This window comes from Melopsittacus undulatus, chromosome 7, assembly GCF_012275295.1.
Source record: "Melopsittacus undulatus isolate bMelUnd1 chromosome 7, bMelUnd1.mat.Z, whole genome shotgun sequence".
Classification (NCBI taxonomy): domain Eukaryota; kingdom Metazoa; phylum Chordata; class Aves; order Psittaciformes; family Psittaculidae; genus Melopsittacus; species Melopsittacus undulatus.
Genome location: NC_047533.1, coordinates 27262410 through 27279387, shown reverse-complemented (window position 1 = coordinate 27279387; position 16978 = coordinate 27262410). Strand labels below are relative to the sequence as shown.

At 35.2% G+C, this 16978-nt stretch overlaps 1 protein-coding gene across 1 annotated transcript in view; it reads left to right on the top strand.

Annotated features, from left to right (window-relative positions):
* Positions 1-16978, top strand: part of NFXL1 (nuclear transcription factor, X-box binding like 1) — a 46670-nt gene that overhangs the window by 11595 nt on the left and 18097 nt on the right. Inside the window, exons 11-18 of the mRNA XM_005149096.3 lie at positions 571-661; positions 3394-3514; positions 4118-4274; positions 4978-5069; positions 6167-6188; positions 12212-12352; positions 14748-14914; positions 15663-15732. Of these exons, the coding sequence (XP_005149153.1) occupies positions 571-661; positions 3394-3514; positions 4118-4274; positions 4978-5069; positions 6167-6188; positions 12212-12352; positions 14748-14914; positions 15663-15732 (861 nt within the window). The remainder of the gene's footprint in view (positions 1-570; positions 662-3393; positions 3515-4117; positions 4275-4977; positions 5070-6166; positions 6189-12211; positions 12353-14747; positions 14915-15662; positions 15733-16978) is intronic.

Sequence of the window (16978 nt, the reverse complement as noted above, 5' to 3'; positions counted from 1 at the left end):
TTTTCAAGTTAATAGAAAAGATGGGGCTCTCTGCTGACATCCACCAACTGTAATGGTGTTGTGATATGTTCTTCCATGTCACTATTTTGTATAAGAACAGAAAGTAGATAACTGATCCTGATGTTATTTGGACTTTGCTACTAAGTTAAAAGATGTTTAGCAATACTTTTTTGCCAAGGATGATACAGTATAAAGTGAAAGAAATTGAAGAGTAAGGGGGCAAGCTGTTGGATATCCTACATGTAATTTCCTGATTTTTTTGGGATTAAAATATTATAAGAATTTGAACTTTTAAATTGTTTTTATGCTTTTCAGAAGCCCTTTGCCTTGTTAGTGTGTTGAAATGATGCTTCCAAATGTCTGTTTTCTTGTATTTTATAATTTGAATTATTTAAGACAACTTTGCAGATGACCTCTTTTTTATACCTGTCAAGAATTTGAGGAGACTTGATTAAATTGCATAATTTTTTTTTAAGTACTGAAAAAATGAGATAGTAGAAGGCAGCAAATTTATACCAGAAATAATGCAAGTTTTCAAGTTATATAAAGTATATTTGTTTTCTTGAATAGTGCTGTTCTGGAAACTGTCCACCTTGTGATCAAGTCTGCGGACGGACTCTAGGCTGCAGAAATCACAAATGTCCTTCAGGCTGCCACAGAGGTAAGAATAAGTGAAGGATCCCCATAGTGATAGAATATTCTTTATTTTTGCCAAACTTCATCCTTGCATGACTCCATGTGGTGCTTAATGAATTCTCTCCCTTGTTTCATGTGGGCTTTTTGTGGGGGCAGTGTGTTTGAAAGGATTTTAGTGCTGGTTAGAGCTTAAGAATTTACATAATGCAACCTAAGATTTTACCTGGTAATTTTGCTTAGCATTGTTCCTCTGAAAATGTGCTGTCCCATTTCCAGCTCTTTAATTCAAAATCCATAGCTTGACTTTTTCCCAAATATTTCCATTTACTGAATATGCATAACAAAGTCCAGCTATATGTAGAAATGGTCAAGTCTTCATGCTTTTTAAAAAATCCTGTAATAAAACACGTGACACAGGTGGGTTTAAAACAAAATAATAATGATAAAAAAGTTGATGGAATTTGAATGTCTATCAGTATCCTACTGGTAAAAGAGAAAAGACTTTGTTACTGACTATATGAAGGATAACAAAAGTTTACTTCTGGGTCCAGTGACCTCAGTTAAAAAGATGCTGAAAATGGTCAAAATTACTTGGCTGTTTTTATCCTGGCCAATTGCTTTGACATTCACTTGGTAGGGGATTAAATTGGACTGAGTGAAAAAGTGGCTGCCCTCTCAGCAATTTTCTCCACAGAGGCTGCTGCTCTGCTGAAACAGCAGCTGAGTAGCCTGTGTAATTTCCCTTGGTATTCTAGACTATATAAATTGCAACAACTCGGGAAATAATTCACAACTTGTTCAGCCAATCTTACTTTTGAGGCGGTGATTCTTAAGAGGACAGGGCAGGTAAATGTGATAGTTGTCCCAGTCAGCCTGCTAGTAAGTTTGTCACCACAAACTAGTGTTTTGGTTTTCCCTCTGTTAACTGGGCCCCTTCTCTTCTTCCCCTTCCTTTCTTCTGTCTTCCCCATACCCCCCAAAATCTTGGAAATACATGTTGGGGTTTCTTGAACTGTTAGAAGAAAACTGGTAACATTGTTTTTCTGCATTAGCTCAGTTGATAACGAAATCATAGAATATCCTTTAAAGTGTATGTAATACATCAAAACAGTACAATTGTCAATATTTAGGTGCCAAAAGTTGAATCTAATGAGGCTGGTAAGTATGATATCAGACAATAAATTTAGAAGGTAACGTCTGTGTGCTTTAACAAATTACAGTCTAGTACAATCTGTAATATCTTGTCAGAATGTTTGAAAATATTCCTAATGAAAGCAATGATTTTAATTTCAAAAGATTTCTATTCTTGCATTTTTTCTTATACACCAGGATTCTAAGAGCTGTGGTTTGATTGATTGATGATTTTATCGTTAGTATGTTCTACTAGGTCAGGATAATTTTACAATGAGCTGCCAGGTCTCTGTGACCACTGATTTTAAAGGAAATAGTATTTCTCCTAGAGAAGAGGTAGCCTGATCAGGTCCTTTAAAAGTTACCTGATCTCATTATTATTAGAGGTTCCTGATAATAAGCACTTGGCCTTTAGCAAGGGTCCCTGTAAAAAGGTGCAGCTGAACCCAGGATGAAAGGTAACTTAGTCTATTCTGTTCGTGACTAATACTTACCTGTCTTTTTAATAACTAATCATTCTTGCTGAAATTTATAATGTGTTGCCAGGGAATAGAAACATTTTGTTTCCTACTGTAACACATTGTAACAAACACCTGATTTGATAACAGTGTTTTCTGGCTTTGACTGAGGTTTATGTGTGATCTCTGCCCTTCCATCTTTTTGAGAATGTAGGCAGTTGTCTTCATTAATAAAATGTTTAAATAAATTGTACACATATTGGCTTCTCTGGCAGTACAGCTTTAGTTTACTTTTTAAAAGTAGCTGTGCTGATAATGTGTTATAATTTAATTTACTTTGCAATATAGACTGTATCCTTCCATCCTTTTTTCTTCAGCAGCTTTTTGTCATTGAGAGATCTGTTTCTCAGATCCTGCTAACGAGTCAGAATTGCTTAAGAAGTTGTGCTATTGTTAACACTTTCAAAGCATTGTTTTCTTTAATGTTTCAGAATGCATCATGATTATTAAGCCCAAACCCCATGTCTAAATTTGCTTTTTTAGAAGATATATATCCTTACTGTCAATTATATAATAATAAAACTTAGCAGTTAGCACTTTATGAAGAGATAGTGTGGGAGAGCTATAAATAAAAAAATTTCACAGCTTTTAGAGATCTCTTTAAAAAAGTATCAGGTTAGTAGCATAAGTAACTTCATAAAGGAGGGCAGGATCTTTTCAAAAAGAATTAATTATACACAGGCTAAATATTTCTTTAATATCATACAAAATCTGCAAAACCTTATTGTACCAGTTTTTCAATGTCTCTCTTCTATCTTTTGATATGTCTTCGTATGTTTGTAAAGCTGCAAGATAATTAGCAAATCTTAAATGTTGTGTAATCCAAATTACTGGGCTTCCTTTTTAAAATGTGAGAGATAGATTATTTATAACTTGATACCAGTCAACATCTGTAGCATAACCTAGATTATTAGTATTACTGTTCTGTAAGAATGGTGAAATTCTCTTTCCCAGGAGGGAGTTGAAACCAAGCAGAAATAAAAAAATAACAGCTATCTGTTATAGAACAATTATACAATGTGCATATTCAGAGTTAATTTAGTTACCATTTTTTTTTATAGTCAGTAGCTTATTCAGGTTATCATATTGTTAATGTATTTATTTTTAGGTAGCTGTAATCCATGTCCAGAGACTGTAGATGTGAAATGCAATTGTGGAAAAACCATCATTAAAGTGCCCTGTGGTAGAGAGCGCACCATCAAACCTCCCAAATGCAAACAGCTGTGCAGGTCAGTATTGAAAGTGTGTGTGTTTCTAGTTCTTCAGTGTCCTTAAAGGAAATAGTAAAATATAACATTAAAGGGCAAAAATTATTCCTTAGTTGGTTACAGATACAGAAAACTGAGAAGTACTATTTTTGACTGTGCAGATGAAGGTTAGCAATAATCCTTACTGTCAGATACCTCTTTGATGCTGTGGTTTCATGAGCATCTGTCAAGGGGAAGGGTCAGTCCCACTCACTTCTTCAAGTCATCTCTGGTATATTCTGAAGTACCTCTGTGGGGCAGTTTGCCTAGAAAACTTGGCTAGCAAAAGGAAAAAGAGTATTTTCTGTTAGGGTGTAGCCAGATTACTTAGCACGGAGTAGAAGTAGGATTGAAATAGCTGTTTGAATAGGCAAACCCAACTTTGACTTTAATTTAATTTAGAACTGCTGTATAATTATACTGTAATATTAACCACAGCTGAAGGTGATAAGTAAACTAATTTTAAAAACAATAACTTGTTCATCTCAATTCTTTTTATTTTGAACACAGTTGTCCAGTGACTGTAACTTGCTTGCTGCAATATTTCTTGCTGTCATATTGATTCATTCTTTGATTTTACTTCAGTCGACCACCTACCTGTCACCACCTTACCCAGGAGAAACACTACTGTCACTTTGGTCGATGTCCTCCATGTCGTCAGTCATGCCAGAAAACATTAACGTGTGGCCATTTGTGCCCCGTTTCTTGTCATGATGAAGCACTTGTGAAGCAGAGGGGTTCAGTAAGTAAACAGTGAAAAATGGTGTGTTATTTGTGCTCTAAAGCATGAGCAACAGTTGTTTGACCTTAATCTTATGTTGGAGGCTTATGAAGTGCAGAGTAAATAAATAATTAAGCACAGAGGTATGCATACTGCTTAACTGAGAAACTAAGTGATTCTAGCTCCTTTGTTGTAATCTGATTAATTTTGCAATATATATAATTGAATGTGCAGTTTGCAGCAGTTATAGTTACTCAGGAGTTGATTTTTGTCAGAGTTTTGTTGCAAATGTTTAATTTCAAATGTAAGCAATTACTTTTAACATAAGAATAAAAAATCAATTTTAACTTCTATTTACTAAATTATCAAAATTTGCACGAGTTACAAATGAGACATTGTTTGGCATCAATAAACATGACTTATGCACTGCATGATGATAGTTGAACCTGTTCAGTAATTGGATATTTTTATTTTTTTTTACCTCTATTAAATGCTTAGAATTATTTTGCTGGGGTTTTTTGATGTGTGACTTTGTGTTTGACTTTTAGCAGCAGGACCACAGGCCTTTGTTTTCCTATCCTTAACAGTGCTAAGGATGAAATTACAATGTTGTGTATGTGGATTTGTTAGAACTGGGATTTCTTCAGATGACAGGTTCATTTATGGTCGAACAGGTAGTTTGATTTGTGTTTTGTATTCAACTACTGTTGTCTTTTGTTCTCAGCATCAGTCTGCAGGTCCTTGGGAACAGCCATCTGAGCCAGCTTTTATTCAAACTGCATTACCATGCCCTCCTTGTGAGGTTCCTATACCAGTGTAAGTATCAAAAAGAAGACAAATAAAAGAAAGTTTTGGTATGGAAAGATATTTTTCTCTTTTTATCTTCTTATAGAGGTAGACATGAAAATAACCGTATTTTTCTCTTCAGATGCAGAAAGCCTATGTGAATGTCATTCTCATAAAACTGGGAGCACTGGTTGTTGTTTAATAGGTGATTTTGTAGTGCGTGCTCACTGTATGAAAGTGCTGATATTGTCCAGCCAGTTTTTCATGCATCTAGTAGTTCATCTGACACCATTACTTCTCAACTTGAATGCAAAGTTGCTATGGGAAATCTGTCATCCATAGATTTAGTAGTTACATGGCAGAAGCAGTTAGGCTAAGTGAGCAGTTTCTTCTTGTAGTGGAGCAGAAACATTCTGCAGTGGAATGCAGAGGTCCTAAAAGACAAATTAGCTTGGATATGGGAAGATTATGTTGGAAAGCTAATTCGGCTGTGTAGAGTGAAGAACAGGGCCCTGTGCTACATCTGCTTCTCGTACTGGGTGGAAGACTGATAGCTCTTGTTAATATCCTGCTGCCCTAAAGGCCATCTGTAGCTTTATGTTAGAGAAGTTGTCAGGAATAATACTTGGGAAGAAGATGACAGATGTGAAATCAGAGGTAAAAAGAAAATGATGATTTTTCAAAATGAAGGGCAAAAGATTGATTTAGTGTTTGAATGAGTCAGCAGTTAATACCTTCAAAATTCTGATCAGTGTGCAGTTCTTTCAAGGAATGGTAGACCATTCTAAAAAGATAAACATAAGAATACTAGATTGTTCTAATTCTGACACAAAGGAGAAGATATTTGGAAGCAATTTGGGTAATTTTCTAAAATAAAAATTATTAATTTTATATACAACTATAATTAATCTGCATGTGAAACACTGTTTAAGGATTGCCATCATACAGTAATCCAAGCACCTGTTGAAAATGATAAGGCATTGATTTGCATAGGTAGATAATCTTCTCTTAGTTTGCACTTTTTAGAAATAGATTGCATTATTTTTGTGTGAAAAGCCCTGTCACTGTTTAAGTCCCTTATGAAAGATATACGTGTTTTCTAAATCTGATTTTTCTCTCTTCAACAGGGAGTGTCTTGGGCAACATGAGGTGAGTCATGGAAACTGCCTTATAAAATGGAATATGAAGGACATCTTAGTTTGAAAAAAAAGAGGCTTAAAGAGAAATATATGCTTTTTAATATTTTAAAACCAATGAAGTACCTTATCACAAGGGCTTACATATGGGAAAGTATTTTAGTTCCTTTTTGGAGAATATGTAACTACTTGACTTTTTTTAACTCTTGGACAGAAACTTAAACTCAAGATTTATGAAGCTGTTTGTGTATTCTTGCAGTTTTAAAATAGTTTAAATAGTGTTTAAAATTTTTTGAGAGCTCTTTTCAGTGTATAGTTCTGTTTGTTTTTTTCTCCCTTCATTCTATAGTTATTATTCTGTCCTTGTAATGCACTTTCCTCAGCCCTAGAAACTGCTATGTTTATTATAAAAGGATAAGGAACATAGTGCGGTAAATGAAAATTCTCATGTGACTTGGATCTAAGCATGCATGGATGAAATCAGACAATGTATGTAGTGGAAACTTTCTTTAGTGTTACCTGTTAGTTTGTCTTGGTGTGCAGCCTTCTCCAGTTTTGGATTAAGTCATTGTCTGTTTTGGCTTACATGAGAAGAAAATCCAAGTGACACTTGAAGCTAAATAACCATCATCATTATTCACAGTAATTTCTAAAAGTTATGAAATCTAATATCAACTAATTTTTCTCTGTTTTGGTAAACTAATCTTTAAAAAATCCCTATTGCTATTATGGCTTTGTCTACTATTAAGTCTGGCATAAAATCTACTATTCAAGTGAATAAAATACACTATCAAATGGTAGCTAATAATACCATTAACAAACCTAATTGCATTTTAAGCTAGTAAAAATTCTAGAGAACAGTAAACACTTAAAAATATTTAAAGACACCCTTCCCTTTTTTATTTAATAATCTTTTCGTATGTGTTGCAATGGTGGCTCCGTTATGTGGTGGCAACATCTACAAATGCTGTTAACAAAGTTTATGTGTCCACAGTCTGTTTGTACAGGACATTTATTAATTCAGCAAAGCCATGAGTACAGCTTCTATATAGCTATTTTGACACCTTGTTGGTTGCTAAAGAAGAATGTGCACTCAAAATGGATGAAGAGAACAAGTGTGCTTATTTGTTCTTGAAACAACTGGGTTTTGGTTTTGTTTTCCACAGTGAAACTTGCAGGTGTATCAGCCAGTGTTTTATTGAGTCAGTGACATGTTTTCTGACAGAACATAATTGAATCTCATCCTAATTCTCATGAATTTATGTATAAACAAAACATAGCTTCTGGTCAATTGACCCAATATATAAATTACTTTAGACAATGTTACTGATTTGGTACTATTCAGATGTATGTTGTTGTGAAGTTTATGCCCTTCTCCATAACAGAGAACAGTATGGTGGTTCTTATTAGAAAATGGTTCCAATTACTACATATTTATAAGTACTTATTTCAGAATTCATAAGAAAAATCCCTTTTCTGTTGCATGTTGGTCTTGGCAGAATCAATCAATGGCTTTGGGTCATGTTTTCTTTATGGCTCAGTACAGAAAATAAGGAAAAATCCCTTAGTCTATGCCTGACTTTAATTATTTAAATTATTGATGTTAAATATTCTAGATTAAATGTTCCTTCTCTTGGCCACAAGAGTGCAGTGCTTCCTTCCTGCTGAAGTTTAGCAGTTTCTGGCATAGAATTAGATGTGCTAATATCTGAGATTTTCACAATAGTCAACAAAAAGATTTGTTTATGTGTGAGGGAGTGTTTACAGTGTATTTTATGTGCATTGTACTTTTTTATGTTGTACTGAGATCTCTGGAAATAAAAAAATCTTAGTCTGTTCAGTGTTTTACTGCTACATTAGTTTGAGGCAAGATCACTTTTAAAAGCCAATCATAGAATCATAGAATAGTTAGGGTTTGAAAAGACCTTAAGATCATCAAGTTCCAACCCCCCTGCCATAGGCAGGGACACCTCACACTAAACCATGTCACCAAAGGCTCTGTCCAACTTGGCCTTGACCACCACTAGGGATGGAGCATTCACAACTTCCGTTGGCAACCCATTCCAGTGCCTCACCATCCTAACAGTAAAGAACTTCTTTATATCCAATCTAAACTTCCCCTGTTTAAGTTAATTTAATTTTGTTAACAAGAGAAAACACTTGTGTGTATTTATGAACACTTCCCTTCTATAGTAGGCTTCAGCCCCTGAGGGGGTTTTCACTGGGAAATGTGGACTTTTCACAAGCGATGAAAGTAGCAATTTTCTCAAGCAAGGTTTTGCTGTGAAGAGGGGATGATAGTTGTGCTATGTTACTACTTATATTGGACTGTTGTTGTATATTCTATAATGGAGGAGGTATAAAAGTAAGATCTAGGAATGAAGCAAGTTATAGTCATCTTGTATTTTACCAGAATCTCTGCAGGTGATGAGTAGGAGAGAGAATAAAAGCAGATACTTCAGGACTTGTATAATAAGCAAATTTACTGTGTTTATATTTTTACTTGAGCAATAATTTTGATTTATGTCAGCATTGGAGTTGGCTGTTTTGTTGGGATTTATGCGTGGTGGTGGGGGAGGGGGGTTTGTTTAGCTTTTTTTTTTAAATTTCAGTTTGGCATTTAGTTTATTTTTTAGGAGATTGATTTCATTTGAGCTCTTACATGTCTTTGGGTATTTAGAACAAGCAATTTATCACTTGAAACAAAAGACTTAAAACTACTTTTCAGACGATGTAATTGTATAAAATGTGTGTTCAGTAGAGGTATGATTCTACATGATGTTTAATTTAAGCTAGGATTTCTTTTAGCTACAGTGTACAGCCTTCTTTTAAATGTTTTTTTTCTGTGTAAGTTTTGGTTGTTTTTACGGATATTTAGAAAAATTAATAACTGTTTGTTCTTGGATTTGTAGGTGCTTAAAAGTAGCTCTCAATTTTGTTTCAGGTTGTCAGTCAGAAAAATCACCTCTCATCAACAGTTGCTGCCATCCCAAAATGAAAATTTCATGGTTTACTTTGAACTGCTCTGAGCATTGGCATTTTATAGCAGTAGCATACATGTAGTCTTTTAGATTATGAGAGTTAATGTTTATGTTCAAAATCTGGTTTTATGGGAAAATATTAATTAAACCCTGTGCAAGGTAAACGAGGACAAGCAGGGAAATCTTAACTGGAGATAGTATTAGTTCATCTGCTGTATTTAATAATTTTGAAGTTGCTTCATTTCATTAACATTGTAGGGGAAGGAAAATGTTCTGATTTTGTTTCCTTGATGACTATTTTGAATATCCTGTAATATCAGTCTCGCTGTACCCTGGCAGATAGAACTCTTTCTTCTTCTTGGTTTTTAATTTTTTTTTTTTGGTGGGGTGAGTAGGGATTGTTTGGGGTTGTTTGGGTAGGAACATTAAATGCTATTTTATTATTTTATTATTCTAGGTTTTTGAAAAGCTTTTTTTTCTTTTTTTAGTGTTTCATTTATAGAAGGAAGATCATTACTCTGTCTTTAGGTAAAATATTACATAAAACTTGATGAGATTCATTTTTATGGCTAAGTAGCTTACAGATGTTTCCAAAATTACCCTGCCCAATTGTACTTGATTTTGTTTTCATACTCTGGTTGATATATCTGTTAGTTGCTTTTAAGCATCTGGGAGATGTGCTGGAAAGCCTCTGAAGGTTTTCTTGTCCTTCTTTCTTGTCTGCTTTTCCTTATCCTGTGCAAGACCTGTGTTCTTATAATGATGCCTCATTATTTTCTTTCTTTTTCCAGTTGGATTTTATAAAATACTTCCAAGTTGTCATCTGCATTTTTGTTATGCTTCAGCTCATCAGCCTCCTGGAGTTTGTGGCTTCTGTGATACTTGTCTTTGTAGGAAGTGTAGCAACCTCCTTTTAGCTATTTCATAAGTGCATTCCAAAGCCTTTTTTCTGCTTTGTTGGATTTGAAAATGTAATATAGGTTTAAATTAGTTGAAATTCTTTTATTTGTTGCTACAATGTCAATTGGTTCCAGAAGACTCTTACCATTTATTGGTATCAAGACTCAGGAAAGTCAGTGAGAGTGGCAAGCTGAAGCTGTGCTGCACAGCTAGAGGGTTGGGATGCTCTCCACAGCTGGCCGTCTGAAAGCTGGCACTGTTGCCTTGCTGGCTTGCATGCTCCACTGACCCTGGCTTTGTTCAACATTGCATCTCATCCAGTGTACTTGAGGGATGCCACTAGAAGGCATTATTTGCTTCTGCTAATTCACTTTAACTGGCACTAGTGGTTGTGTCCATATCTGATAGAAGACTTGACTCCTCATCACCATGACTGAACTGTGCAACCGTAGGTCTAATCTACTGTTATTCCCCTCATCTGCTGTCACTGCCTGAGGCACACCAAAAGCAGTAGTCATAACAAAAAGGGAACGGTAGTGGGGAAGCAGGGCAAGCTAAGTAAGTGGTCAGTGGCAGATCTTCAGGTTTAGTACAACTTTTCTTTCATTCTCTTAACTCCCAGCATCGTGTAGCTACTTCTGTTGCTACTTAAAGAAAGTTGTGACTCTCAGGAAGGCAGAGGAAGGAGATGGAGGAGGAGGAGAAAGGGTAGGATATTAGGAACAATAAAAGCTTTGGTAATTGGAATGTGTTCACTGGGTATAGTATATTCTCTGCTTCAGACACTTTTTATTCGGCCTGTTACTGGCTTTTGCTCCTTGGTCACCAGGAGCATAAGCCATCAGAGACTGAGTTGTAGGATGTTTGCAGGCTGTTGTATGAACTGAACACTCAGGTTACTTGCTATGGCTTCAGCTCTGACATAGGGATGTGAGAGTATTTGAACCTGATAGCTTCAAGGTTTTCTCCTGTGTATTCAATGCTGGTCTTAAGCATGGCACGCAGACTCCTAATCATGGAATCTTGGTGACTCAGGATGAGGAGTTCAGAAGTCTTGTGAAATTAATTGGATTTTGCAGTGATTTGATGTGGAATACAGTCTTTTTTTCTGGGTGAAGGCTAGAAAGCGTTTTTACAGGCAAGTGGATTAAAATCCAGCTTTGTATATTTTTGCTTTAGGGTTGAAGGAAATCAACATGGACAGTGATGAAAAGAGATTGTCGCTCACTGTGTCCTGTGGGGGACCATTCTCTCTTCTCTCATTACAGTTCCAGTGCTCACCTGATTGTACGACCAAACCTAGCAAAACACAAGGAAGCTTTTCCTATTGATTTCTTCCATTTTGATTGAGTTGTCTTGCTCTAAAGACAAATGTGTAGTAGGACTTGTTCAAAGTAAGTGGTAGGAGTGTGCAGTTAAGACTGTAGATTTGGAAGAGAGAAAAGGGAGGGGTACAGTGCAAATCTGTTCTGTCATCTTAAGCTGTAACACAAAATCACACCCTTAGTCTAGTCACAGTGGGTTATGTCACATTAGCCTATTGTGTAATAACATCATAAATAATTTCAGATTTTGTCTGTGATTATGATAGATTTTTTTTTTTTTTACAGCATCACAGAAACTAATTCTTTTCATGTGAATATTATGTAATGTTTGGAAAATGGGAACAGCCAGTTTCTTCTCATACTTGCAATATGGAGGGACTTGTTCAACTTTAGGGAAGTAACTTAATTAACCAAGTTAGGAGTTTTCACTCTGAGTAGCAATGAAGATTAAAAGCTTCTAAATAGTTCCTCTAAATAGTACTGCAAAGCTCTGTTAACTGGAGCATTAACATCAAATTAAAAAGTGCAAATATATCATAAGACATAAATCCTAGTCCTGTCATAGAATCATTTCTTCTTCCCTTTCCCATTCCTGGGAGTCATATTTGATATAGTTGGTATTTGCCTTATAGAATTCCTTGCTTCCAGGTTGTTTTCTGTTTGTAGAATTGTAAAATGATTTGGGTTTATGATGACCATAACATAATTAGCCCTGTGAAAGTTCTGTGTGTAGATATATGCATCACACACAGTACATGTGTAGCATATGTGTATATGTGCACTATCTATATAAATTTATTTTTTTAATATATGTATTTTTTAACTTTTAGGTTAGTCCATTCCCGTGTCACTCTGCAAATCCCTACTCATGTAAAAGATTTTGTGGGCGGCTTCTGGCTTGTCAGAATCATACCTGTATGAGAGAATGTCATCATGTTACTAAATTGAATGGTAGTGCAGATGGAAAGAAGGTAGGTTGATTTCCTTTTTGCTTTTGTTTTTATGTATTTTATAAATTGTTTTCAGTTTTAACTGGAAAATAAATAGGCTGGAAAGCACAGGATCTATTCCACATTCCAATGGGAAACTTGCCTGTGTTCTGTTCCCATTGATGCTGTGATGTATAGCTAACCTGTACTTCTTTAGACTATAAAACTGAGACAATATTATATATTTTGCAAATACTAAGCCCTTTTTTGGTTTATATTAACATACTTTAACGTAACATTAACACATTACTTTGTTTTCACCAAAACCTTATTTAACATCCTTGACAAGTCTTTCTGAAGTCATTTTTTTAACTGTCAAGATTAACTGAACTACTGATAATGCCTATAGACAAAAGCACTTGCAATCTATTTACTGAGGAGAGCTTTAAATGGATTGAGGAGGCCAGCAAATCTTTAGGGGAGCAGTTTGAAAATGTTGCAGAATAGGTGAAGACTTCTTAAAGATACTCATGTTTAACAGTGTCTATTAGAAAGTGTCATTTATGCAATTAAGGTGATGTAGGGGTAAGTTGCTGAAGATAATATGAAACAAAAAAATGTAACTACAAAGCTGAAAATTGTTTTAGGTTTGAGTAGTCAAAAAGCACATAGCTTGTGGTTTGAGAGAGTCATGGTTTGGAGGAAAAGAGTTTTTAAGTTTTCAAAGCATTACTCAAAGAAAATGTTACAAGTCTCTGGGTACTTAGAAAACTGAGCAAGCATTCAGCTGGGTACAAAACAAATATATTTTAACTTACTGTTACATTTTTAACTTAAATAGGATGATATCCCTGTATAATCCAATCACAGAAATAGTACTGTCATCTAATAGTTGGATATAATGTAGGTATATGTGGAACTTTTGTCTGAGGAGTATGAGCTGTTAGTGCAATTGTGGAACAATAACTTGCAGCAATAGAGGAACATCAGTAAATTCTGAGAGTGACAGTTGTTTAAGCATCTCCAGTTATAAAAGGCTGTCTGCCTACTGCTTCAGTTAAGCCAATTAATATGTGAATGGGCCAGGATTATTCCTAGCTCCATTTGAATGAGACAATAGGCTCTCAAAAAAATGGAATCTGTGTACATTTGAAGTATTGGTAAATCTAATGCCTCAATGTTCTGTGACTTTTTTATAGACTCAAGTTGGTTTTGACCTTTAGAGCTTTTGTTCTGTTGTTTTGATAGACTAAATTGCAGTTGTAGTCAAAAAAGGGCTGATTAAATTCCTTGCTTGTACGTCTGAGTAGTGATTTTCTGTCTGGAATTTTGGTTTGCTCTGCATGTTGTTAGAAAATGTTGCAGAAAGGCCAGGTGTTTGCTTTTACCTACTGTTACTTTTGTAGTTGCTTTCAGTTGCTATTGTCCTAGATGTGAATTTTCAGGGGTTAGGTTTTGTAAATGCTCACTGTACAAAAGTTCATTTTTAAATTTCAGCAAAAATTGTTTAACTGTGGAAGCAGAAGAAAAGGAGACTGGAAGAAAATGGGGGGAAACTATTAAAAGCTTATGTACTTATGCCCTTATTTTGAACAGCATAAAGTGAAATGTTTGCATGGAATTAGCCCTTTTTGGGGAAGCCTGGTGTAGCTTCAGTCTTGGATAAGTTGTCTTTAACTTATGTGAAACTGAGCTTTTAAATGTGGTGGTGGGCCTTAAATGCTGTGCTATGTAGTAGGTTCAGTAGGTAAATCATCATGATTGATCTGTTTGTATGTATTTGCAGACTGGGGTTCTGGAAAAGTTATTAAGAAAAGAATACAAATAGAAATTGAGCTTGATTTACCATGTTGATGTTGATTGCATCCACCTGGAATGCAGATGACACCTCAGCTCTTGTAGACTTAGTGTATGGAGCAGAAGCAACACCTCAGCAGCTCCCAGCATATATCTAAGCTAATGCTATATGGAAGATCATATAAAATATTGCACCGCTATGGAAACAGAGTGTCTGAAAGCTTGCTTCTTAAAAGCAAGCAAACAAATCTCCCACCCCTGTATTACAGAGCAGTGTGTCATTACGGAAGTATTACAATGACATGGTAGGTGGGAAAAGTTAGTTCTGAACATGAAATTACTTCTAACAATTTGCCATAGAGAATAAACAGAGTTAATGGCAGTTTTCCAAAGCACTAATATTAAAAGGTCCTTTTATGCCCAGGAAGCAAAATGGAACTCTTTCTGTGACTGACAAGCACTGGCATTTCTGCTTTTATTTTAAAAGCATATTTTAATATTTTTTTTTCTTACTGAATAGCTATGTTCCCTTAGCAAAACCACACCAACTCTTTCTTCTTCATAAAAGCTTGTTGATGGCAGCTAGCAAACAAAGGTTTGGCACTTACTTTAGGGATTTTTTTTTCCTTTAATTTGTTAGGCAGGTCCAGAATGTTTGCAGTGTGAAGAGGAGTGTACCAAGCCCCGGCCACCAGGCTGCCCTCATCGATGTGTTTTGCCTTGTCACCCTGGGGATTGCCCGTCATGTCTCCAGATGCTTAAAATAAAGTGCCACTGCAAACTGTCAATACTGTATATTGAATGCTTGTAAGTGTCAGAACTGCATCTAACTTTTCATTTGAATGGTACTAACTGGAAACCGTATGAAATGTCTGGGGATGGGAGATACTTTCATGGCAACTTATAAAATTTCTCCTTAAAGTTATAATTTGTAATTTGATGGGTCTTTTTCTATTTAAAATTTGTCAATGTTTTATTTGGTGTTACTGCTAAAATGACAAATGTATAGAGTCTCATGAGTAGAACTATTTTTACAATATTTTGAATTATGCAAATATATAGTAATCTACATAATGTTTGAGCTATGTGTGGTTCTTTTACAGTAAATAAAGAATTTTATATCAAGAATTAGAATTAATGTAGTCAGTGTACAGAGTCTTTACAACTGGTGCACTTCAAACTGTAGTTATTTTAATTGGAAAATATGTTAGTAATCATTTGTATTCCTTTTTAATTGTGTGTGGCTAGAAGGTGAGCTAGGTTTTACTAAGTACAAGGCTTGTGGATTTAAGCATTATCCTTTGTGTATTGCTCTGAAAACATTGATCTCATGCATGTATGTTCTTCTTTGTGCCTTTTCTTTAAGGTACCTCAAATCCTCTAAATTCATGTGGTTTTGTCTGTGAAATGGTGTAGTTTATATTAGTCCCACAGACTATGGACAGATGAAAGCACTTTCCTTTACAGTGAGATATACTTTAAAAATGCCCCAATCATATTGACTTTTGTTGGTTTTAATTTGGAATTTATCACAAATACGTCTTTCCTTTTACAGAAAACTAACAAGTGCTGATTTAATAGAAAAGGAACTTCTTATTTCCTGCAAAAATCAGTGTCCAAAAGAGGTAAGCCATATTAAGAAAGAAATACTTGATTTGATGGGAGTGTGGAATTTTGTAAGGCTTTTGATACAGTTTCATATGCCAAACAAGTTAGAGAAGCTTAGTCTAAATGAATATGCTGCATGATAGATGCGCAGGTGGTTGATGAACTGTACTCAAGAGAACAGTTATTAATGTCTTGCTGTCAAATTAGAAGGCTGTGTTGAATGATCAGGGATTTGTCTCCAAGGCGTTAGTGGCTTGAATGTTTTAAGCATGCAGATGAGGTTAAATGTGGAAGAATGTGTCCTGTAATGTGCTTAAAAACTGGTCTTGAATTTATGTCTTCAAAATAATGGGATGCTGTTTGATTACAAAAAATACTGAGAATTTTGCTTCTTATTTTTCATGTTTGAGTGCAGGTCTGGTAATCCCTATCTGTGCAACAGTTTGGGGAGGGCAAATTTTATAATTAATGAGTGAGATGAGTTAATAATGCCCTGTTGCATTAATGAAATCTATGATAAAGAGCATGAAATAGACAAGCCAGGTAATTTTTCTATTATATCTGGGTATATCTAAAGGGTTGCTGTAAAAGAGAAGAATTATCCTTACTGCATGATGCTTAGACTATGGACCAGTGTATGTAGGCATCAGTAAGGAAGATTCATGTTAAATATAGCTTCTGAGTGATAAAGTTTTTTGAGCTGGAGAGGAACTGGTTGGAAAAGCTACCAAATTTTCATCAGTAAGAGTTTAGACATGTTTCAGGATTTGTCTGACAACAGTATTATCCATGACTGGATATGAAGGATGGGTGAAATGACTACTTCCTTGTCCCTCCCAGGACTATTGTCATATGTTGCTTGCATGCTTTCAGAAATCCAGATGTCAGTCATTATTGTATGTTTGTTCTTTAGTCGTGGTCAGAGTGGTATCTGTTTCTTCACTCCGTTCCACACCGCAGGGTTAGAAAATTTATGAAGTGGAAAACAAGAAATAGTCAGAAATATTTTTGGAAAATGTTTCTACTGCTAAACTCAGGATTTCTGAGAGATAAAGATGTTTGCACTAAAGAGAAATATCCCATAATGAGTTACTGTTTTGTTCTGGTTTGGCCTTTTACTGTGTAGCTGAGTCTCTTTATCTCATGTAATATTTAGCTGGCACTCATAATTTGATTCCCTGATTCCACTCAGTTCCCTTATACAGGTTAACCTATGATGTCCTCTAGTCTGAGATTTGGCTTCTTACTTCATTCATGACTTGT